Raw genomic sequence first — 24443 nt, forward strand, 5'->3', positions numbered from 1 at the left:
CAGACATGTCTCCTTTATGCTAAATTAATGCCACCACCACCCCACCCCCCACCTCCGTAAGTTTCATCCACTGGCCACCCTTAGGGCAGCTGTTGAAATCTGCCGACAGGAATTATGTCCCTCTGGTTTAGCCCAGGTCTTACCTTGTTCCCCTAGGATCCCCTCTTCCTACCCCTTCCCATCACCATCAGTCAGTGCTCCCCTTAGAGTGCAACTCCTATTCTGAGATGGGACCTTCACCTCCCTCATCCTATAGCATGTGCCTTTGTTAATGCAGCCAAAGGGATCGAGTCAAACCAGCCCTTTGGTGCCTGCCAAGAATGTAGATATTCTTCCCAGCTCCCTTTGAGGTTTGAGCCTTCCAGGGACTTTTCTCTGGGGAAAGTTGGGATGTCCTTTCCAAGCCAGAAATGTTGCCTGCCCTATCCCAACCCAGTGTGGCCCAGGTCAGGACTCTCTTCTCCCTATCTTGCTTTCTTACCTCACACCCATGCACACCACACATGCTCACTCAACCACTACTGAACTGAGTTTCCTTGATAACTATGGAGACAAAGCCAGATTGCCCCCCCCCCTCCAAGGCAGGGCAGGGGAGAGCAGCATTTGGGGATGCCTTGGAGGGAGGGGCAGCATGGCCTGATAGAGGGAGTGTCCTGGGTCTCTCAGTGGGAGAGTGGGGGAGGGCAGCTGATTTTCCTGGGATAATGCCCTAGGTCCCGAGACAGAGAGGGACCCTATTAGTGGAATGTGACCTCAGGGATTATCAGAAGTGACACCCAGCCTCTCAGAGATGAGGGAGGACCTAGAACACATCTCCTGCCTGCCTGGTGTCACCAGCAGGCACCCTGAGCCACCCTGAGCCCTGGATAGGGACTCAGATCGGCAATGGAATCAAGGCCCTGACCTGCATCAGCAGGGGCCCAGGGCAGGTCTCTTTACTTTGGGGCACTTCAGCTGTCACCATCAATGGGAGGGAGTCTGAATCGGGTCTCAGGGTCACTAGCAAGATGACACACTTCACGGCACATGGAGAGAGCTCAGTGTAGGGAGCTGTTCTCATTGGGACAGCCTGGGCGCCTAACAGTAACCATGACAACAGCCATTTATCCAGCACTAACTATGGACCAGGCACCTTGTAAGCATGATACTGTATCATTAGGTTGACTCCTCAGCTCTGTGGGGCAAATGCCACTGTCACTGCTTTGCAGACAAATACGCCAATCATAGGAAGTGCGGTCATGCTGAAGGTCATGTGGATGTTGAGTGCAGAATCAATTGTGAACCCAGGCAGTTGGCCTCCAGAGCTAGTGCTGTGACCCTGCCTAGACCTGTGTCAATTGTCCCTCATTTCTCATCTTTCTCTCTCTTTCCCTTAGGGTCCTGAAGGAAAATCAGGGAAGCAAGGCGAAAAGGGCCGGGCCGGAGCCAAGGTCAGATCACCCCACCTCCTCCTGCCATGATCCACCCATGGCCCCCTCCCTCTCCCCCACCTCCCCCCAGAGGCCTGGTGACAGCCTGTCTCCTCTCACTACAGGGTGCCAAGGGCTATGAAGGACAGCTGGGTGAGATGGGGGCCCCTGGAGACCCCGGACCCCCTGGCACCCCAGGCCCTAAAGGGTCCCGGGGCAGCCTGGGACCAACGGTGAGCACTCTCAGGGTGGGGTGGGGTGGGGTGGGTCCTGGAGCAGAGGGGCCCAGGGCAGAAAAGGGGGTATCCCCACTCCAGTGTCAGCTGAACGCCTGTTGTCCCAACCACTTCTTTTGAATCACAGATTTCTTTGGGAGCCTGCAGAAGCTGCAGCCCTTCTTCTGGAAAAGCTCACACAGCACAAAGTGTTTTTTGCCATTTGACAGGGTCTGTGGCTCTCCTGAAGACCCAGATTCACAAGCCCTGCTTAATCTCACTCTTAATGAAACCAGCCCCTTGGGTGTGTTTTTATTGAACAGGAAATAGATTGATGAGGATTGGGGAGAAGCTGCTGCAGCTCCCTGGGTGTCTCTGGTGGGACCCAGGTCATTGCTGGCCTAAGGGGTGTGGCAGGCACAGGGGGGAGGAGACCCTAGGCAGAAGCAAGGGAGGGGCAGACAAGGGGGACACAGCATCTAGGAGCTGCCACTGGGCTGGCCTGCGGCACTTGCCCGTTTCCATGGTAGAAATGCTGCCACCAGGCCTGATTACAAGCTGCCAACGTTATGCGAGGTGGGGGGCGGGGGTGGGGGGTGATGCGCGCAAGTGCTCAGTGACCTCGTGCTTCCGCCGCACAGATGCAACAGATGTCGTAACCTCCTAAGCATAGGTAACAGTCAAATGGGAAAGAATTAGGAAGGAGTGTCTTTTGAATATTTGTTGTCTGTTTTTGATAGCGTTGAACCGTGAGTTCATATAACTTAATTTTTCATAACCATTCTGCTCACAAAATTGGGGAAAATTGAGCCATTGGCTCTCAGGAGCCACTGGAGCTAGGGGGAGGAGGGGGCGCTCTGGGACAGAAGGGACAATGACACTTGCTCTTCATCTTGACCTTTGCTGGCCTGGGTTCTAAGCAAAGCAGACATGCCAGGCTGCTGGGCTGAACTGGGCTGGAGCCTGGGGGACAGACTGGGCCTGAGTCCCTGCTGTGAGGGCCAGACTCTGTACCAACGCGGGTCTCCTCCTCTCGTAGGGTGCTCCAGGACGGATGGGGCCCCAAGGAGAACCAGGACTGGCTGGTTATGACGTAAGGAAATCTCCCCTCACCCTCTCTCTGGAACTGTGTTCTGCAAGCCTGGGTCCTTTGCCCCCTCCCCCTCCCACTTGGGGGCCAGCCCTTGGGTTCTTGGGAGATTCAGTCTCTGGGAGCACCTGGGCCCATAGACCAAAGTGGGGGTGGCCAGGCCGGGTGGTGTGGACAGAGAGATCCTCCCTCTGCGCCCTCTCTGTCCTTCCTCTGATCGTGGGTGCCCGACGTACCTCATCTCTGAGCTGCACACTGCGCTCATGCGGAAGGAAAGGGCCTTAGACCAGTTTTGCATTCAAGCTGGCCCTCCCTAGAGGTGGCTGAGCCAAACCGACATTGCACATCTGGGAGGCCAGGCCTCAGGGAGGTGTAGGACTTGCTCAGAAAGCGAAACCGAGGCTCAGGGAGGTTAAAGGTGTGTGCAAGGCCTGACAGCTTGTTTAGTAGTGGAACCCAGTGTCTAAAAGAGATCCAGCAGGGAGGGAAAGAGGGGAGTGGAGAACAGAAGAGAGAGGGCAAAGGAGATTGAAATTGGAAGAGAGGGTGCCAGGAGCCCACAGAGGAATCTATAGGTGCAGGTTTGGCCACGGCTGGGGAAGACCGCTGGGACGAGCATTCTGCCCCTGCCCCAAAAGACACGACTGGCTCTCCCGATATCTTGTCCCAGGTCTGCTCCAGAGCAGGGCAGGGCGGGCAGAGTCCTCAACCATCCAAGCAGATCCACCCTAGACGTGTATTTGGGACCCACATGGCATGTCTTGGAAGCCAGGGCCCAGAGAGGCACAGCGCCTGCTTGAAGTCACACAGCAAGTTGGGGCAGAGCCAGGACAAAGTCGCACAGCCCAGTGTCTCCATCTCCAAGTTCCTGTCCTTTGTCACATGTCCCTCCCAAGTCCTCGCACCTCTATCCTCTCACCTCCTGCCTTGTCCTCTTGTTTCCTGCAGGGACACAAAGGCATCGTGGGACCCCTGGGGCCTCCCGGACCAAAGGGCGAAAAGGTGGGTGTTGGGCCATGGAAAGCAGCTGCTCCCTGATATCTGGGCCAGCAGGAGCAAGCCCTTGGGGCACTGTGGCTGTGGCAGTGCAGGACGTTCACAGCAGACTCACCCCTGCTCATGCCACAGGCTGCCAGCAGGCAGGCGCCTTTAGACCTACGTATGAGGCTGAGGTATTGGGTATCGTTTCTGTGCCTGGCACTGGAACAAAAACAGACACAGCTCCTGCCCTCCTGGGGCTTTCAGTCCAGGAAGGGAAATGGAGATCAGTGATGTCATGACTCAAAAAATGCAATTCCATCACCCGTATGAACGTGGGAACTGAAGCTTTGCTGGTGAATGAGATCATCCAGCAAGAGCCGGTAAAGGGATTAGGAAGGAGTCTGAGGAACACCCGCGTTTCATGACGAGGAAGGAATGAACGAGGCAAAGGGGAAGCATGTCCATTTCCAACCCCTTGACTCCAGATTTGGTAGAAGAGAGGAGCTGCTAGGAGGACCCTCGCTGATGGTTGTGTCCTGCCCCGCTGTGCAGGTGGGGGCGTGGCAGGCCAGAGGTCCAAGGCATCGGGCCTGGGTCGCATCCCAAGGCAGTGCTGAGCTGGCCCTGGGACCCATTTCTGAGTCCTACATGAATGGCTCTGAGTTCCTCCTTCCTTTCGTCCCTCCTCTCCTGATGGCTCAGCTGGAAGGTCTCCTAGCAGGCGGTGGCCGCTGTCTCCTTGACCCGCGGCCTCCTTAGCCCTCCTTCCTTCTGCCGAGTCAGCTCCCCACTAACTATATCCCGCTGTGGGTGAATCACCCGGGCCTGGCTTGCTGTCCAGCTGGCCCATTCCTCCTGCTTGGCGAAGAACGGATCTGCCATCAGCACAAGCCACAGGCTCTGACATCGCACAGGAAGCCGCAGAAAGTGTCTCTTGGTTCCCAGAGTCCCTCCTCGGCCCTCTCAGTCTGCCAAGGCTGGTTCAGGATGGGTTAACACAGACCCTAAAAAGGGGGGGCCCTCTGCTGTGGGTCATCTGCAGCCCCAGAAGTAGTCCTTGTGGCTGCTGAGAGTGGAACCCAAGCCCCAGATCTAACATAAGTCTGCTGGGGCCTTGGGTGGGGCCCCTGGATTCCCTGAGCCTTGATTGCCTCATCGGGTAAGTGGGTGGGTACCTTGCGAAGGCTAAGCAGTGTCTGCCAGATGCCTTTTCTGATTTACATGGCATCGCTAGTTTGGTCATGCGTCCAGCTGTGCAACAGGTATTTGTGGATTTATAATGATTTACTTAGTGTGGGGGCTGTGGAATAATGCCCTGAAGAGCTCAAAAATAAAAACAGTAACATGATGGTCAGCCACAAGCTGGGAGGGAAGAGAGAGTAACTTCCTAGGGAGACCCCCTCACTCTGAAGCATAAAGGCCGTGTGCAAGCTCTTTCCCCAAGATGTCTCCCTGATCCTCGCCAGGGCCCCCACCAGGAGGCATCAGTGTCCCACATGAGAGGTGGAGAAACTCAGTCTCCACAATGCTCAGGGACTAGCGTAGGATCAGTGGGAGGCTGGCAGGACCAGGATTCGACTCGGTCTGAGGCCAGACCCTGCTTGCTTCTCTAGCCAGACACAGATGTTTCAATGAGCCAATAGGCCATTCAGGCTGGAAATGCCCTGTGGGGCAAAGGCAGTGGCCAGATGGATTGGGGCGATGGGATGAGGCTCTAGGAACAGGAAGAAGGGAGGCTCCACCAGCTCCCCGGTGCTAAAAATGAATTGCCAAACTACAGCCACAACGTGGGGGGAGAGGGAAAGATCTCTACAGCTGGCTTTTGGCCCAGACCACCTTGATTTCTGTGTGGCCCTGGCTAAGACCCTTCCTTTCCTGGGCCTCTGTTTCGCCATCTGTAAAATGGGGTAGTAGTCCCAGCAGCACAGAGGTGCTGTATGGATTCTGTGAAACAATGTATGAGATGTACCTCATGAAATGCCCGACAGTAGACCCTAGGTAAACTCACCCCTCCTCCAAGCCCCCGGTCCAGCTGCTTCCCTCCCCAGCGGAGCTGAGCCCTAGGACAGAGAGCCATAGAGAGTGGGCAGGGCGGAGAGGGAATCCCCACTCCCTGGGCCAACCCCCGGTACAACGGCTTCTAGGCCTGGGGCCAAACCCCTCCCGCCATCAGTCTCTGCCCACAGGAGCCGCAGAGGCCCGGGGCCAACGTGCTGCTACAGCCGCCGGCCCTGGGGACCGATTCGTGCCTGGGACAGACTCCAGCCCAGGCGCAGCTCCCCTCGCTCCTGCCTCTGAAGCCTCTCCTTCAAATCCCTGCTAACCGCAAGGGGGCTCAGAGGTGCCCTGACTTGAGTCCCCTGCCCAGAATGCACCCCATGGGAGGTGCCATCAGTATTGGCTGGGGCTGGAACAGTCTGCGCCCTGAGGCTCTGCCGCTTGCTCTTCTGCGTACACCTTCCATGCAGCTGGCACAAGGCGTCCAGCCACGTGTCCTGCAGGTGGTCAGGGCCCAGGGTGGTCTGCCATGGCCGAAGGGCCTCCACCCTGAACCCTATCTGTGCCACACGCCATCCCTGCTGTTGTTATTATTGACACCAGCCATGTTCACAGCCACCTACGGAGCCCCTGCTATGTGCGCGGCAGTGCGCTGCTAGCTGAATGAGCCTCTCCCTGGATCCTCAGAGCATCGTGCCAGGCATCACAGTCCCATCCTGCAGACAGGAAATTGTCTTATGAGCAAAATCCCCAAATTGGTCCTCTACTGAGTGCAACCTCAGAGGCGGGAGGTTCGTCCTAAAGCTGGTTCTTGGCCGCTTTCTCCCAACAAAGGTTACAGAAAGGGCCTCTTTCACTGAGGGCTGAATAACTGAGCAGCTCACATCACCTCTCTGTGCCTTAGTGTCCTCGTCTGTAGAGTGGGGATAATAGTGCCTGCTTCACAGGGTTCTTGGGAGGACTCAGTGAGTGTCCATGTCTGGCCTATGGCAGTGCCCATGCGTGCCAGCTGTTGGCATTATTATCACCCCCTGCTGAGTGCCACGCAGAGACTTCTGTATGATTTCACAAAATCCCACCCCCGATGGGTATTGAACGCCACAGTCCTGTACAAAGCAGGGTGTGACCACAGCCCAGGGTGTGGCCACAGCCCCGGCTGTGAGGGTGCTCACAGCCTGAAGGCATTGGTTTGGGGGTGCAAGACAGGGGGCAGGATCACGGGCACTGTTCTGTGTTCATAACCCTGGTTCCACACCCAGTGCTGGTTTTGACCCCATGTCTGCCCCTTCCCTCTCTGGCCTCAGTCTCCCCATCTGTAACCCTAAGTAAGCTGGACTCCTCGGATGAAGGCCCTTTTGGCCTCAGTGTGGAGTGTCTGGAATCCCCCACATTCACCAAGAACAAGTGATTTGTCCTAAAGCTGCTTCTGTGTTCCCAGGGGGAGCAGGGCGAGGACAGCAAGGCTGAGGGCCCCCCTGGACCTCCTGGAGATCCGGTAAGCACCCCCTTCCCCAGCTTCCATCTCCTGGACCAAGGTCAAGGTGGAGTCTGGCCTCCTGCTGTGTGTGTGTGGGGGGGAGCTGAGCAGGGGTGAGGCTGCTTCAGCTCCACAGAGGGTTTGACCAATGGGGCCCTGGTCAGGCAGCCCCTGCCCCTGGCGGCTGGCCCATATTTGCTGCTGTCCTTGTCATTCAGGGCCCCGTGGGTGATCGAGGAGACCGCGGGGAGCCAGGGGACCCTGGATACCCTGTAAGTATCAGAGCTCCTCTCTGCTGTCTGTGCTGTAAGGGGGCATCCCTCAGCCACAAGCCCCTGCCCCATGCCACCTGGGATCAGAACAGCCTTCACCAGGGCACAAGCCCTTTCTCCCACCACTAGTGCCCAGGCTTGAAGCACAGCCCCTGAAACATGGCTCAGGGCATGATTGATGCTGAGAGGGGAAGGGTCTCGACTGAGACCTTTCTGATTGTGAGAGGTGGGGGCGGGGACGGGGAGTGGGGAGAGAGGGGAGGGGAGGCGGGGAGATGGGGAGGCAGAGGAGAGGCAGGAACAGGTGGGGGAAAGGAGGACAGGTGGGAGTGAGGGGGGGAAGGGGGAGAGAGGGAGGGTGGGGGAGAGAGATGTGCAGGTAGAGGAGAGAGGCCCCTCGCTTTGGAGGGCCCCTGTCTCCCCGTCTGTGGCCGGGAATGGCCCTCTCAGCAGAAGCAGTGGACAGAAGCAGAGGACAAGCCACTGCATGAGCACCAGCTCCCCCCCCGCCCCCCCGCAGCAAGCTCTTTACCTCCCCTCCATCCTAGCAGATGAGGGAGCTGAGGCTCAGGGGGACAATGACCCAAGGCCAGGAACAGCAAGGGCTTCCAGGGGCTCCTCCAGGTTGAAAGTTGCCCCCTCCAACAATGGCCCCCTCACCTGTCTCTCCTTGGCTTCCAGGGACAGGAGGGCGTCCAAGGCCCCTGTGGAAATCCAGGCCACCAGGGCCTCCCCGTGAGTGGTGCTTCCAGTCCTGTTCCCTCCTGCCCTGGGGGGGTGGAGCAGCTGTGGGGGACATGAAAGAATGGGCCCTTTAAAGAGTAAAGGGACCCTCCCTGCAGGAGGGCCTGGGGCTGCCCATTCTGGTTTCTCCTGCCCTGACCCTGGGGCACCCCCAGAGCCTGCACCCCCAAACCCCTCCCCACCACTCCCCCTCCAGGCGGAGACTGGCCACCCTCCCCGGGAGAGAATCCTGGGGCTGCCTTGCGTCATCTCACCTTGGTTTGCAGGGGCATCCGGGACCCCGGGGACGGCCGGGACCCAAAGGATCCAAAGGGGAAGAGGTAAGAGAGCTGGGTGTCCACAGAGGAAACCGGGGCCCTGGGACCGGGAAATACAGGCCCAAGCACACAGCAAGGGGCAGGCGATAGGAAAGGGGGGGGGGCCACAGGTAGGATCCAATGGACAGCCCGTGGTGGGCTCGGGCTCCCACCAGGACACCGTCAGTGCCCAGAGCCTCTGCAGCTGGGGCCCGTGAGAGACCAGCCCAGAGCAGGCTCAGTGACAACACCGGCAGGCTCCAAGGCCAGCTGCGCCCCTGGGCTTCCTGGCCAGGCATTCAGGCCCATTTGCAGATTCAGCTGCCCCAGTCCGAGAGGTAGTGGGCCCAGCCACGCAGGGGCCCATGACCTTGTCGCTGCCCTGCTTCTAGAGCTCCTGGGCTCCACACCTCCCCACACAGCCTCCCTCGTGTGCCCCTTGGCTTTTCAGGGACCAAAGGGAAAGCAAGGCAAGGCTGGGGCACCTGGACGGAGGGGGATCCAGGTGAGTGACCCACAGTTGCTCCTCTCCTGCCCGCCCCCCTGCCCTCCCAGAAGCCTCACCAGCTTCTGTGTCCTTGTAGGGCCTGCAGGGGCTGCCAGGGCCCCGGGGCGTGGTGGGGAGACAGGGCCCCGAAGGTGTCGCTGGACCAGATGGGCTTCCTGGCAGGGATGGTGCACCGGGGCCGCAGGTGAGCCGGACTTGGGCATCTGCATTTGAAATGAGGTGTATTGGGGGAGCGGGGGGTGATTTGGAAACTCAGATGGAGCAGAACCAACAGACCCAGAAGTTCCCTGTGTGGGCAGTGGCCTCATTGCTTGGGTCCTGGGAGCGTGGCCCTTCTGACTGTCTCTCCTCCGTGCCAGCACCCAGAAGGTCATCCCCTGGCCAGTGGAGGAGCTTCTGGTTTCTAAGTTCCCTCCCTTCCCTACTTGAAAGTTCACAGCTCCTCTCTCTCACTGGTCCAGCCTTACTCACACACAGGCGGTGTGACCCCTACCCTGGAGTCTGACCTCCCTGTGCCCAACTCCACTTAGCGTCCACCCAGGCTTTGAGCCATCCTGTCTCCTTGGTTGCATCTCCTGAAACATGAGAGATCTTCCTTGCCCTCTTTCTTTACAGGGGGAACAAGGAGACGATGGGGCCCTTGGCCCCATGGGCCCTGCTGGGAAGAGAGGAAATCCAGGTGTGGCTGGCTTGCCCGGAGCACAGGGACCCCCAGGATTGAAGGTCAGACACGTATTAATCCACTTACCAACCCCCCACTTTCTGCCGTGGTACTAACTATAACGATATTGACTATAATACTGACGTGGGCATTCATATCCCAGGGTCCACATTGCTGACCTTTCTCAGGGGTTGCTGTCCAAGCTTGAACCTAACTTAAAGGATAGTTTGTTCAGGTAGCTATAAAACTGCCCTCTACCAGGCCCTGTTCCCTCGACTGCTTGTTGAGCTGTCCCTGAGCGTCCTCTTGTGGTCCTTTGTGGAACAGCAGATGTTGCTGGCTGCAGGGACCCTCTTCCAAGGCATGGTTGTGGAAACCTTCCTTGAGCTATTTGGTGGGGGAGGCAGCTCTGAGTCAGGAGGAGCCCAGGGATAAATGCTGAAGGAAGAATGAGATGCATGAATCAGACGTGGCTCTTGCCCTTTCTGAGCCCTAGGTTAAGTTAGGGTAGTTAGAAGCTCTTTCAGGAGAACAAACGGGCTGGGGGAGAGGTGGCCCTGGCCAAGGGAGGATTTAAATGAGGAGAGGGGAGGTAGTTTTCTAGCAGGAGGAACAGCATGAGCAGAGGCAGGGAGGTGGGAACTTCATGTTCTGTTGGGGAGGAAGAATGAAGAGGAGAGGCAGAGCAGAGAGTAGCGGGAAAGTGGGGCCTTGAATGCCAGAGTTAAGAAAAAGAGTTAACTTCCTCTTCCGGAGGCTGAAGTGTTGAGGCCCCACCAGGCCTATATCTGAGCCCCAGCATTCTGAGATCTCAAATGACCCTGTGGGATCTCTGTTCTGTCTCTGCTAGGTTCCTCTTCCCCTTTCCCAGGACCATTTCTCCCTTTGGTCATTTTGGTCTGTTTCTTAAAGGGTGAAAGTGGATTACCTGGGCAGCTGGGTCCCCCCGGTAAGCGAGGGACAGAGGGCGGAACGGGGCTTCCTGGGAGCCAGGGGGAGCCTGGATCCAAAGGCCAGCCGGTGAGTGATCCACAGGAAATACACATGTTCACTTGCGCACATGCATACACAGATACTCGTGTTCCTGCCTGCGCACACACAGACCTAGAAGCCACCTGCCTGCTCTGTGACAAGATAGAGCAACACTCTCTCTGGGTGCCGGATACCATTCTGCCTCCCTGGAGTGGAGTGGGTGGGAGGTGGCTGAGAATGAGGGGAGGGAGGATCACAACCACATAAACAGCCTTACACCCATGAAAGAAATCAAATCTGTAACTTAAAAACTTCCCACCAAGAAAACCCTGGGCTCAGATCACTTCCCTGGTGAGTTCTAGTAAACACTTATGGACGAAATAATACCAAGCCTGCATAAACCCTTCCCAAAAAGTGAAGAGAAGCGAATACTTCCCAACACATTCTATGAGGCTAACATGACCCTGATGTCAAAGTCAGAGAAGACATTACAAGAAAAGCAAACTATAGACCAACAAACCCCATAAATAGACACAAAAATTCTCAATACAGTTTTAGAGAAGCTGATCTAAGAATATATTAAAAAGGATAATACATTAAAATCAAGCTAGCAAAAATAAAAAATAAAATAAATTTAAAAAAAACAGATCAAGTGAAGCGTATCCCAAGAATGCAAGGATGGTATAACATTGGAAAATAAAGTCAGGTCCCCAGTTGTGGGCGCAAGTGAGAGGCAACCACACACACACACACACAAAAAAAAAAAAGGAAAATAAAGCAATATAATTCACCATATTAACAAACCAGAAGAGAAAACCCATTGATCATCTCAGTAGATGCAGGAAAAGGATTTGACAAAACCCAGTTGCGTTTCTGATAAAAACTCTAGACAAACTTGTTATAGAAAAGAACTTCCTCAGCTGATAAAGGGCATCCATGAAAAACCTACAGTTAACGTCATACTTAATCATGACTGGCTGAACCTTTTTTCCCAGTGCTAGTGCATGAAGACTCAGGAAAATTCCTGGGACTGAAAATCTGCCTCTATAAGCAGAGGGCAGGGAAAGACCAAAGAAAGAGGCTGGTCACTCCTGTCTGGTGATTAATAAAGTTTATTAAGGGCCAACATCCAAGGCATGTCTTGGGCACCTGAAAGGTGAAATGGATCACCAGGCCACTTGGCAGGTGCCAACGAATTATATAGGGTAAACAGGGGAATGAGTCACAGGTACTATTAGTACGTGAATGCTACCAGGTAAGAGAAACTACTTGATATGCTTGACCAGGTCAGGACAACAGCCTATTCCAGGGACCAGCATGTAGTGGGAGGCACAGGAGGGGTGCTGATTTATGTCAGCATGAATACCGATTACTATCAGACCGTCGCTAAGGGGGTATGTGGTAAGCAGTATCCCCCTTCTAGCGCAGGTCCGACTTGTGAGTCTGGCAGCGGTCATGTCATGGAATAGTCTCTCCTCCACACTTCAAGAGCTAAAACAGATCAAAGATATCTGTTCTCATCAATTCTATTCAACACTGTGCTGGCAGTTCTAGCCAATGCAGTAAGGCAAGAAGATTAAATAAAAAGCATTCACCTCAAAAAGGAAGAACTGAAACTTTTCATTTGTAGATAAAATGACTGTGTAGAAAACCAATGGAATCTATAATAAAGCTACTAGAGTGTGGATTTTGCAAGATGGCAGGACACCAGGTCCACATGCACAGAAGAATTCTATTTCTGTATACTAGCAACGAGCAATCAGAATTTGAAATCTAAAAAGCAACAGTGTAATAGCATAGAAATATGAAATACTTAGGGATACGTCCGACATTAGGTGTATAAGACATATATACTGAAAACTACAAAGCATTACTAAAATAAATTGAGGAAGACCTAAATAAATAGAGATATACAGCAGTCCCTCTCTATAGCATGGTTCACTTATCGCGGCCTCACTGTATCGTGAGATTTTTAAAAGTATTACATTTAATTATTTATCGCGGGTTTTTCACTATATCACAGGATTTTGCAGTACTGCGTACATATGTTTTTAAAGTTACGGAAGTTTAAGAGTGCAGAATATGTTTAAGAACATAAGTAGTGTTTATAAAAGTGTGGGAAAGGTTAATAAGGGACTGGGAACAGTTTATAAGTGTATGGGAAGGGTTTATAAAGCCTTAAAATATATATAAATAGTAAAGTAAATGTAAGGTTCCTACTTCGCGGATTTTCACCTATCGCAGGAGGGGTCTAGAACGTAATACCCGCAATAAGTGAGGGAATACTGTATTACTGTGTTCATTGGTCAAAAGACTCAATATTGTTGTGTGTCTGGATTCAACACAATCCTAGTCAAAATCCCATTTTGGCTTTTCTTGAAGAAGGTAGCAAGCAGATTCTAAAGTTCATTTGGAAAAAGTGACCTAGAGTTACCAAAACAACTTGGAAAAAGAAGAGCAAAGTTGAGGTACTAACAGCAGTTGATGTCAAGACTTACAAAGTTATGGTAATCAACAAAGCATTGGGGAGGGCCAAAAATATAGTAGTAGATCAAAGGAACAGAACAGAAAGTCCAGAAGTGTATTCATATATTTTATATATATGGACAACTGATTTTTGACAAAGGCACAAAAGCAATTCAGAGGGTCCAGAACAGTCTTCTTCAACAAATGGTGCCTGAACAATTGAATACCTCATACCATGTACAAAAATGAACGTGGATCATACACCAAGTATAAGACCCAAAATGCTAAAACTTCTAAAAGAAAGCATAGGAGAAAATGTGTAATACCTTGGGTTATACAAAGATTTCTTAGATATGACACCAAAAGCATGATCCATAAAAGAAAATTTGATCAATTGGACTTCATCAAAATTTACAACTTTTGCCCCTCAATGGAGACTGTTAAGAGAATAAGCAGACAAGCCACATACTAGGAGGAAGCGCAAATCACATATCTGATAAAGGATTTATAACGAGAATATAAAAAGAACTCTCAAAACTCAATAATAAGCCCTGGCCAAGTGGCTCAGTTGGTTGGAGCATTGTCTGTACACCAAACGCTTGTGGGTTTGATCCCTGGGCAGAGCACATACTTAGGTTGTGGGTTCGATCTCTGGCCAGGATGCGTGTGGGAGGCAACAGGTGCATGTTTCTCTATCACATAGATGTTTCTTTCTCCCTTCCTCTCTAAAATCAATAAACATATACTTGAGTGATGAATTTTTTAAAAACCTCAATAATAAGAAAAGAATTTAAAAATTGGGCAAAAGATTTGAATAGACACTTCAAAAAAGATATACACATGGCGAGTAAGTACATGAAAGGGAGATCAATATCATTAGTTATTAGGCAAATGCTCATTAAAACCACAATAAGATGCTAGTGCACACATATTAGGATGGCGAAAAATTTTAAAGACTGACCATACCAAGTGTTGACAAGAATGGGGATCAACTGGAACTCTCCTACTCCACTAACAGGAATGGAAAACAGTTGGAAAACAGTTGGGTAGTGTCTTTAAAAGTGAAGCATATACCTATCCTATAGTCCGGGCCTCTGGAATTTTTCCCACCTAATCTGAATCTAGCGTACTCCCCAACATAATGGCTGTGTGACTTTGAGCAAGTTCTTGCCCTCTCTGAGCCTCAAGTTTCTCAGCTGTGAACAGGGCATATTGTGCTTCCCCAGGCCGATATGGGGCATGTGTGTGTGATGGTGCATGTGAAGTGCCTCGCACATAGCAGGCCCTCAGCTAATGGGGTTACTTTTAGGGGATCATTCCTTAACAGTGCTTTTGAGATGGGTTGGGAAGTCCTAGAAGACCTGGGACAGGAGATCCTGAGTATTCTAGAGTTCTCATGAAATATCTGAGCTGGCCTCTGCTTTCTCATCTGACAGAGGGCACAGGCTCTTGCCCCCCGGGAACCCAGGCTGACCTGGTCTCTTGTTTGTGAACTGTTCATGATAGAGTGGCTGATGTCCCTGGGAGAAGGCAGGCCCAGGGGTTCAGGGTGACTGGCTAGGCACCCTTGTCCTGGCCCCACTCACACTATCTCATCCTGTCCTCTCCACAGGGTGACTCTGGTGAGATGGGCTTCCCAGGAATGGCTGGTCTCTTCGGACCCAAGGTACGGATGCCCACGCCACACTGTTCCTGTTGGGGCCCCATCCATCTGCCTACCCGTCCCTTTATTCATTCAGTAAATGTTTCTCCAGTACTTACACAGTGGGCTGGCACCCAACCAAAACCAAGCACGCGCCTCTTTTACCCAGTGCTCGCATCGCAGCCAGCCTGGGTTCTAAGCCCAGCTCCACCATTATTTCCCTGCGGTGTACCTTGGGCGATTCACTTGGTCTCTCCAGGCCTCAGTTTCCTCATCTAAAACATGGGCATAACAACAGTAGAGGGTAACCATTAAGACCAGACGGACCCCACATAGCACTGAGCCTGCACACTGGTACCTGCTTCATAACTGTGGACATTTGTTACTATTTCTGGAGCCTCTCAGGCAAGGCCTGTCTTGACAAGGAAGTCAAAGGTTGGCCAGATCCCAGGGGTTGGGGGAAGCTGCTGGGGTCTCTGCCAGTGGCCACCGGACACAGACAGCCTTCCTCTGTCTCCCACAGGGCCCCCCTGGAGACGTCGGCTTCAAAGGCATCCAGGGCCCTCGGGGGCATCCTGGCTTGATGGTGAGTCCACTCCCGCTCTGTCCCAGTGGGGACAGTGGTCTGGGTCTAAAGCCGGCCAGCTGTCAGCTAGGTGGACGCATGTCCTCCTCCTGCTGCTTCAGTTTTGAGCCCGCCTCTGCCCAGTCTCCCCTCCCACTTCCACACCTCGGCCTCTGCCGTTCCTGCCAACTGGCCTGCCATCCTTCCGCCCTTCACCTGCTCCCTCCCTCCACTCTTATAACCCACCCCAAGGAACATAGGAGGGGCTCAGGGGGTGCCTGGCCTGGCCCCTTCTTAAAGAGGTCTGCATTCTGTTCCCTTGGGACACTCTCTGTCCCTGTGACTATTCCCCTGGGACAAGAGCACACAAGCCTTTTTCTCTCCTTTAGGGAAAAGAAGGCATCATTGGGCCCCTCGGGATCTTGGGACCTTCAGGACGCCCGGTATGTGCAGGAGTTGACCAGAGCCTCCTCATTCCCCTTGCCTTTCGGGTTCCAGATCGTCTCTGTGACCTGGGGCAAGCTTGAGCCTCAGTTTTCCCATCTGGGAAATGGGGCTTCCCCCTGAGCCCTCTCTCACTGGGCTGTGGTTTATTGCAGGGTCCGAAGGGTGGCAAAGGCAGCCAGGGGAACTTGGTGAGTGGATGGGCTGGTGGGCCGTGCTACAGAGGGTCGGGGAGCGTGGATTTCGTGGGACATGAGCACAGCTCAGCCTGGATCTCCTAACTCTCTCTCCCCTGCTTCTGTCTCCATCCAGGGATTGCAAGGTCCGAGGGTGAGTGGGCTGGGGTGTGAGGGCTGCCGGGTGGGGGAGTGGGACTGGGCAGGCACTCTGCATTCCTGGACCTCAGTTGTCCCCTCTGTACCCATCGATGCCAGCATCACCCGTGTCCCTGGGTCTTAGGTCTGCTCCAGGAGACCCGGGGTGGGGGAAGATGGAAAGTGTCTGACCACGGCCTCACTGTTCTCCTCTTCCTCCAGGGTCCTCCCGGCCCCAGAGGGCGACCTGGCCCACCGGTAAGTAACTGCATGCTCAGTGCACGTTGAACTCTGGAGCAGCAGGTGGGGCTCCTTTGAATGAGACCCAAGGGTTTGTCGGCAAGCACTTGTCTTGGCCATGACCTTACAGACTCTCAAGCTTCTTGTACTGCTCAAACTTTTAGGACAGTGTAGACCACCTTGGTGGGGCCAGGCCTCTGGGAAAGCAAACGTCAGCTCGGTGGGTCCTCTCATGCCCTGATAGCCCCTCCAATCTCTTGACAGTCTCTGAAGTCTAGTAGCCAGTCCCCATCAAATACTGACCCCGCCTCTTCTTTTGTAGGGTCCTCCAGGGAGCCCGATCCTCTTTGTGAGTTGGAGAACTTTCTCTTTTGTCTACTTGGGTAAGGCCTGGGGAGGGGGTAGTTTGGTAGCTGACCCCTCTCTGGCCACGGTGGCTAGAACCCTAAGCTGGGCCTGGGTTGCCTATATCCTTTTGTCACTCCATATTGGGCCCTGGACCCTGGATACTGAAGCAGCAGAAAGAGCTGTGGACCAGGAGGCAGGAAACCAGATTTTAGCTGGGATGTACCCCTGACTGTGAACCCAGGAAGGCACTCCAACCACCAGGCTCCCGGTTCCTCTTGGTCCTACACTCACGCAGATCAGCTGATTGCTGAGGATTATTTCCTATCAGATTCTGAGTCCAAAGAGGAAGCAGGTTGGGGGCCGCTGTGTTCCTCCCTGCTGGGGACCGTGGCCCTGTCTGAAAGCCCCTGCCCCCCGCCCGCTGCCCTGCCAAGCCCTCTGATGCATCTGTCCTCATGTTGCCACTGTGCTGATTGTTAGAATCAGGCCTTGACAGTGGCCCAGGAAGTGGCCCAGGGGAAAGAGCGGGACCCCTTGGGTCATGAGCCACTTGGAATCTGATCTTTCTCACCTCGGCTTTTCACCGGCCCTCCTGAGTCACCCACAACAATGGAATGACAGCCGGGCCTCACCCTCGACACTTCCCCTAATTTTTCTCATCGATAATGAAGCCAGCGAAGGGAAAGGGATGAGATCCAGGAAAAACCCTTTCCTTCTAAACAATGCAAAATTGGAGGATTTCGAGTTTTTTACTACTAATCACAATTGGGTGCTTGTTGTATACCAGACACCATTCAAAGTGCTTTTCATGTATTAACTCACTTATTCCTCTCAACAGTTCACTGTTAGTTCCAAGAAGAGAGAACTGAGGCAGAGAGGGTAAACAACATGACCTAGGTTACGCAGTTAATAAGTAGCAAGACTGGGATTTGAACTTGAGAAGTACCACCTCCAGAGTCCCAGCTCTAGACCCCAATCCTGGGCTTCACTCTGTCAGATTCTGCCCCTCGCTGTTTTCACTGCAAGACCGCAGCTGTGCTTCTGGCAAGCCTGGTGTGCGGGCTGGAGATCCAAGTGTATGTTAGACAATTACAGTGTAAGCCAAAGGAGACACCAGGGCCTGGACTATGGAGAAGGTGCTGTACCCAGCTGGGGGGCAGAAGCATCAGGGAAGAGTTCCCACTGCAACTGACATCTGTAGGATGAGTGTAGGGCAGGACTGCTGACATTGGGGACTAGATGATTCTTTGCTGGGAGTGACTGTCCTGTACACTGTAGGAAGTTTAGCAGCATCCCTGGTTTCTACCCACTAGATGTCAGTAACACCCCCTCCTCCAGTTGTGACAGCCGAAACTGTCTCTGGGTATTATCAGATGTCCACTAGGGGGCAACATTGCCCCTGGCTAAGAACCACTGGCACAGCAGTTAGCCAGACGGAGCATTGGGGAGAGAGTTCCAGGGATTAGCAGCAGCGTATGCAAAGGCCCTGTGGCTAGCAGAGCTTGGTTTTTAGGAACTTAGAAGTATGGTAGTGTGTTGTGCACAGACTAGATGTGGGAGAGAGGTGAGATGAGGGTCAGAGACCACAGGACTCAAACCGAATCTTGTACCCATGCTGGAGTTTAGACTTAATCCTGAGGGCCATGGAGAGCTATTGAAGTACCTGCAGGAAGGGAGTGGAAGGGCCAGCTCTGAGTTGGTTTGCAAGGGAAGGAAGGACAGAGTTCCACAGAGGGCATGTGACTCGACCAGGATTTGGCTGGGGAAGCTGGGGTGGGAGAGCGCATACTTAGATCCTGGGGCTCCTGCTTGGTGGGTTAGGGGTCCAGAATGCACACCCTGTCTTCTCCCTGCACAGCAACAAGATGACCTTGGGGCAGCTTTCCAGACGTGGATGGACACTAATGGAGCACTGAGAGCAGAGGTAGCGCCAGAAGCTCTGCCCGCGTGGGACCCTTTCCTGGGGGAAACAGAAATAATGGCCCCCATGTGGCTGGTGCCCCCATCCACGTGGCCTGTACCGAGTGTTTCCAAGCCCTCGATGGCATTTCACAACCAAAGATGGGGGAGGGTTGTTGCTGAGGCTCAGACTAGATGGCTACCCATCCAAGGTCACACAGCCAGGCCCTCCCAGAGTGTCGGTGTTCTCACCAGCCTGAGTCAGGAAGAGATGCTTGCCTGGCCCGGAGCCTGCAGCAGCTCCCCGCGGGTCAGTCCCACCATCACCAGAAGCAAGAGGCTCATGGTGACCCCACAGGGCCCTGGCTTGTGGTCACCTCAACACCAAGACTCCAGGCTGAGAAGGCTCTTGGTGCCCTGTAGTCACAGTCAAACCCCAGTCAAGAATGCCTTTGGCTGCCTTGTCTCCTTCCCAAGATGGGGAACTCACCCCCACCCCCTCCCCAGTTCGGACGTCCTACACACATTTCCGTTTGTTCCCTGAGTTGGATGCCAGGAAAGTTGATGCCCGGCCTGCTCTCTCAGGGCTCACAATCCAGGGGAAAGGGCAGCACGGATGCCCTTCCATGGGGGTAGGGGTCAGTGGAAAGACCTCCAGCAACCCCCTCGTTCCCTAGCGCTCTGCAAACTTGTCTGCCTTGCTCACGGAGGTCTGCCCATCTTGCACCTGAGACCAGGCTGCCCTCTGCTCCTCCCAAGCCTCTAGGCCCTTGTGGCAGCAGCACCCTCCTGGCCATCCCTGGACCCCAGTTTCTTTAAGTAGAGTAGACCCAACCATGCCCCTGGGGACTTGGAGATGTCCCCCAAGTATAGAGAACTTGGGGCTGTGAAGACTCAGACTTCAAGGGGCCGATGGCCGCCCTCTCTCCTCACGACAGGTTTACAGCCATCCGGAGCGGCTGGTGCTGGACCAGGGAGGGGAGATCTTTAAAACCTTACACTACCTCAGCAACCTCATCCAGAGCATTAAGACTCCCCTGGGCACCAAAGAGAACCCCGCCCGGGTCTGTCGGGACCTCATGGACTGTGAGCAGAAAATGGCAGATGGTAGGAGAGCCTGTGGGTCTGAGGAAAGGACTTCCTGCCCCAGGGGTGGGGTGGGACAGGGACAGAGGGGTTTCAGGAGGAGCTTGGGGAGATGGAGCCTTGGCTCATCCAGGCCACGTTCCTGTCCTCGCAGAGATAAGCGCATGGTCAGTTAATTATTCACTAACCAATAGTCACTGAGCCCCAATATGCCTTGTGCTCCCTGGGGGTGGGGCATCGTGGGAGACCCCAGAAGTGGTTCCACCCCTCCGGAGCCCACAGGTCACCAAGCTGGGGACAGCTATCTCAGTGCAAGGAGACAAGAGCTTTGGCAGAAAAAGCCCCGAGGGCCGGAAGAAGATGGAACGGGAGGGGACTTCACACCTCCTCCAACTCTCTTCTTTGTCTGTGAGCTAATGTGGTCCCTGGAAGGACCACAGCTCTGGAGGCAGACAGACCCGAGATCAAATGTCAGCCCTGTGACCTGGGCAAGCCACTGCACCATCCTCAGCCACTTGCACGGGAAGGTGGTCTGGTGGCCTTGGAAGCCCAATGGGGCAACCAGATGCCTGCAGAGGGGGTGGCAGCCCCGACTGCCACCCCTCCTCGGCCAGCCCTGGGAGGGTCACTAGCCTAAGGGGAGAAACCATTCCACGCAGTCATCCCTAAATCCCTTGGGCACGTGGCCCAGCCTCTCAACCTCAGTTGTCCCCTGTGTAAAGTTGGCATTTGCCAACAACCACACATCAACTGCTTGGCCGTGTGATGCTCTGGGGGCTCTGCCGGGTGTGAGATCTGCTCAGAGTTCTGTGGCTCACAGAATCCCTTTCCTCCTCCCCTCTCCCTGACTTCATATCCAGCTGGGATTCCGGAGTCACGAGGTGGGGGGCCTACCTGCAGAACCAAGCGCTGGGCTCCTTCCCGCACTTGTACACCACCACCCTGTTGCTTCCTGCAGGTACGTACTGGGTGGATCCAAACCTTGGCTGCTCGTCCGACACCATCGAAGTCTCCTGCAACTTCACGCATGGTGGACAGACATGTCTCAAGCCCATCACAGCCTCCAAGGTACCCGTCTGCTGCTCGTTCCCCACTGGCTGGCCCTCTCTGCCCCCACTCTGCCCTGGGTCACAACCCATGCAGGGTTTGGTCTAGCTGCATGGCCTTGGGGAAATCATCTCCTATTTCTGAACCTCAGTTTCTTCATCTATAAATTGGGGATGAATTGCTCTAAATCCAAACCCTTTTGACTTGTATGATGCAAATGGTTCTTTCTTCAAATAGAGGATTTTCTGCCTGATACCTAAAACAGCGTAGTTGGCCAACCTGGCTTGGAGAACCGTGAGCCATCAGCACAAAATAATTCAGCATGCTGCTCCCCTGGGACACGCCACCACAATTGTGTGTGCCAACATTAAGTGAATGTTCCCTGCCCACTTACCAGGTGCCCGTCTCTGGGCTGAGAATTTTAGGTGGCTCAGGGCACCTCAACAAGAAGCCAAGGCAGGCGGTGGCAGTGAGACAGGACCACTCCCCCACCAAGGGCACCCGCAGTGCACTGTGGGTCTGCACTTACAGCAAGTCCTGCACATGGCATGATTCGTGCCACGGTGGGAAGAGCAGCACTGGCTGCTGGGGAGGCGGGGACCCAGCGCACCTTGCATCCCTTCCCAGCAGCCTCCCTGGGGAGGCTCTAGGAGGTGCCTTGTGCTGACCATCTCAGCCCCAGAGTCTGAGAATCTCTAGGCAAGCCAGCTGGTCAACACATTGAGTTCCTACCATGTGCCAGGTGCTGGCATTCAACACAAAACAGCAGCCCTGCCACTGTCCCCGCAGCCAGAGCTGGCGGTCCAGCAGGCCCTTTCCCCTCTGACTCTGAGGTTTGAGGGCCACGTGGCAAACCCACCCGGCAGAGCAGTGAGGCAGAGTCGGCAGTGTGAGTGCCCCTCTGAGCCACCATCCCCTTCGGGAATAAAGAGTCAGTCTCAGTCTGTCAATGACCAGGGTCGTGGTTGCACCAGCCCGCGTGGTTTTTATTACGATTGCAAGATGCCCTTTGGCAATAATTTATCAGGAAACTTTGGAAAAAATAAACATTTATTACAAGATTAGAAATCACATAGCACTCCTGGGGCCACACTAGGGGATCCCAGGAGCCTGGGGTACTGTGGGCTTTTGCTCTTGGTGAATTTAAAACATAACAGCGGGAGGGTCGCTGGTTTGATTCCCACTCAGGGCACAGGCCTGGGTTACAGGCCAAGTCCCTGGTTGGGGGCATGCAGGAGGCAGCCACATATTGATGTTTCTGTCCCTCTATTTCTCCCTCCCTTTCCTTCTCTCTAAAAATAAATAAGATCTCAAAAAACAAAACATATCAGTGGGAATTTAAAGCACAGGAAGAGAAAGGACAAGTGGCCCAAAGGGTCAGTTATTGAAAGCAACCAAGACCTCTGCAACAAAGGAGGCTCAGTGAGGGAAGGAGGTCTGGTTCTTTACCTGGCTCTGTGGCTGGCACTGTGTTTATCAGAGACGGCCATCTTTGACATGGATTGGATCAAAGTGTTAAGGCGGGTACTCGGATTACAAGACCAGAGAAACCCCCACTGTCAGGGCTCACACTAGAACTACTGAAGCCGTAAGTCCAGTCCTTTTGTACATTGTCAGGTCTGGCCTTTCTACCCAACCCCACCCCACCCCACAGGGATGTTCGGACTTAGAAAGGACAGGCAGACGCTTCTCATTTCCTCTGCACTTCGAGAGCCTCTCAGGGCCTCTGGGTCCCAGGTCAGCCCCACTGACCCAGCCCCCTACAATGGCGGTGATGTGTGGATAAGATTGCTTCAGGGCCCTTGCCCTCTGACCCTGGAGTCAGGCGGGCCTTGATTTTTTCCCTTGTTGCTCCTTGGCTGTGGCCCAGCTCATGCAGACCTCAGTTTCCCTATGCAGGAGCATGGCTGGGAAAGGCTCCCAGGAAGGATCCTGTCCCCGCACCCGCCAAGAGCTGTGCACGGCCGCACCAGACCCGACCCTGCTGCTGTGTCTCCTCCACAGGTCGAGTTTGCCGTCAGCCGGGTGCAGATGAATTTTCTGCACCTGCTTAGCTCTGAGGTGACACAGCATATCACCATCCACTGCCTTAACATGACCGTGTGGCAGGAGGGCACCGGGCAGACCCCGGCCAAGCAGGCTGTTCGCTTTCGGGCCTGGAACGGGCAGATCTTTGAAGCTGGGGGTCAGTTCAGGCCAGAAGTGTCAATGGATGGCTGCAAGGTAACCCCTCACAGGCCCCTCATGCACGCACAAGGGGAAAAATGTGTTTTTATTATAAAATGGCCTATAACAGTTTTATGCTCTAATCTGTTAGTATGATGCATATAATTTTTACATTTATGTAATAATTACACAGCTTTATAAAATTGCTTTTATTCACTCCTCCCTCTGGGACCCTGCTGAGGGAAGAGCTGGGCTGGTAAAAATTTTACAGGCTGGTAGATAAATAGTACTTATTTGCAAGGCTGCTTATCAGAAGATGTGCTTCTACTTTCTGCCCCCACCCTGGCCAGGCTAATTTCTTCTCCTAACATTTTTGCTTATTTTCAAATGCCTAAAACAGAGTGGGTTGTTGGGAAAGAGAGACATAGAAAGTTAAAAAAAAAAAACAAAAAACAGTTTCACAAGATTAAACAAAACTGGTAATACACAACGTTAGTGAGGATGTGGGGAAACCAACCTGCTCACACAAAGCTCTTTCGAAAACTGTCTCCAAAGCCTTAGAACTGTACCTGTCCTTTGATCCAGCAAATCTACGTCAGGAATTTGTTCTATAAAAATAATTAAGGATGTGCACTAAAGTTTAGTACAACGATAGTCATCACAGCATTACTCATAAGAATAAAAATAGTAGAAGCAATTGAAGTGGACACATCCGGTGGCTGTGATGGTGAAATGCTGTCACTGGATGGGGATGGGCCTGGCGCAGGTCATGCAGGAGAGGTTTCACAACATGAGTCCAGGTGATTTTGTAAGTGGGTTTATTACAGCTGGGGACAGTGAAACAAAGGAAGGGCTTAGGACAGAAAAAGCAACAGGAGAGAGCCTAGGCAGGGCTGCTTTGGCTCATTGAGAAACAAAAGCCACTGTAAAAGCAGTGAGCCAGGGCAGGGCTGCTGTTAGCTCCCTGGAAAGTCAGAGAGAAAGGGGGCTTGGAGACAGGTGCAGGGGGTAAGCCCGGGATGAGTCACTGCTGCCCGCTGCTCCCCTGGTTGCAAGTCTTGCAGGCACCCTTAGGGTTTGGGAGAAAGAGCAGAAATAACATGCTCTAGGGAGAGCGTGCCATGGGCCCTTTGTCTTGGGGCTTTTTATTTTTCTTGAGCAGGGGAGGGTCTTAACAGAGTATTCATTAGCTCTTCAGGTGTATCCTTAGATATGCTGATTCATCAAAATGTGTGTATAGAGGGGTCAGGTTTGTTTTCTGGTTATTTTTATTTTATTTTAAATTTTTTATTGTTTACACTATTACAGATGTCCCCAATTTTCTCCGCCTTTTACTTATTCATGGGTTAATCTCTTCCAGTCCCTCCCACCCCCCTTCATCTGAGATCTGTCCGTCTATTCCATGCCTCTGGTTTTATTTTGTTTGTCAGTTCATTTTGTTTATTAAATTCCACATATGAGTGAGATTAAATAATAGGAATAAATTTAACCAAGGAGGTATTTTTTAAAGAACTTCATTGAAGAGGGACTGGGATCAAGGCCTGCCTGTGTCGGGATGGCCTGGAATGTATAAGCCATTTTCTCCTAAGTGTCCTTGGTTAGG

General features: G+C 53.4%; 1 protein-coding gene across 1 annotated transcript in view; it reads left to right on the forward strand.

Annotated features, from left to right (window-relative positions):
* Positions 1 to 24443, forward strand: part of COL27A1 (collagen type XXVII alpha 1 chain) — a 126080-nt gene that overhangs the window by 101132 nt on the left and 505 nt on the right. Inside the window, exons 38-60 of the mRNA XM_090274618.1 lie at positions 1377 to 1430; positions 1535 to 1642; positions 2664 to 2717; positions 3663 to 3716; positions 7132 to 7188; positions 7389 to 7442; positions 8124 to 8177; positions 8453 to 8506; positions 8934 to 8987; positions 9067 to 9174; positions 9606 to 9713; positions 10564 to 10671; positions 14702 to 14755; positions 15255 to 15317; positions 15686 to 15739; positions 15896 to 15931; positions 16053 to 16070; positions 16277 to 16312; positions 16617 to 16643; positions 18501 to 18566; positions 19480 to 19648; positions 20586 to 20695; positions 22679 to 22897. Coding sequence (XP_090130744.1) covers positions 1377 to 1430; positions 1535 to 1642; positions 2664 to 2717; positions 3663 to 3716; positions 7132 to 7188; positions 7389 to 7442; positions 8124 to 8177; positions 8453 to 8506; positions 8934 to 8987; positions 9067 to 9174; positions 9606 to 9713; positions 10564 to 10671; positions 14702 to 14755; positions 15255 to 15317; positions 15686 to 15739; positions 15896 to 15931; positions 16053 to 16070; positions 16277 to 16312; positions 16617 to 16643; positions 18501 to 18566; positions 19480 to 19648; positions 20586 to 20695; positions 22679 to 22897 — 1719 coding nt within the window. The remainder of the gene's footprint in view (positions 1 to 1376; positions 1431 to 1534; positions 1643 to 2663; positions 2718 to 3662; positions 3717 to 7131; positions 7189 to 7388; positions 7443 to 8123; positions 8178 to 8452; positions 8507 to 8933; positions 8988 to 9066; positions 9175 to 9605; positions 9714 to 10563; positions 10672 to 14701; positions 14756 to 15254; positions 15318 to 15685; positions 15740 to 15895; positions 15932 to 16052; positions 16071 to 16276; positions 16313 to 16616; positions 16644 to 18500; positions 18567 to 19479; positions 19649 to 20585; positions 20696 to 22678; positions 22898 to 24443) is intronic.

The sequence above is a fragment of the Furipterus horrens genome, unplaced genomic scaffold (assembly GCF_987537825.1).
Source record: "Furipterus horrens unplaced genomic scaffold, mFurHor1.1.pri manual_scaffold_4, whole genome shotgun sequence".
Classification (NCBI taxonomy): Eukaryota; Metazoa; Chordata; class Mammalia; order Chiroptera; family Furipteridae; genus Furipterus; species Furipterus horrens.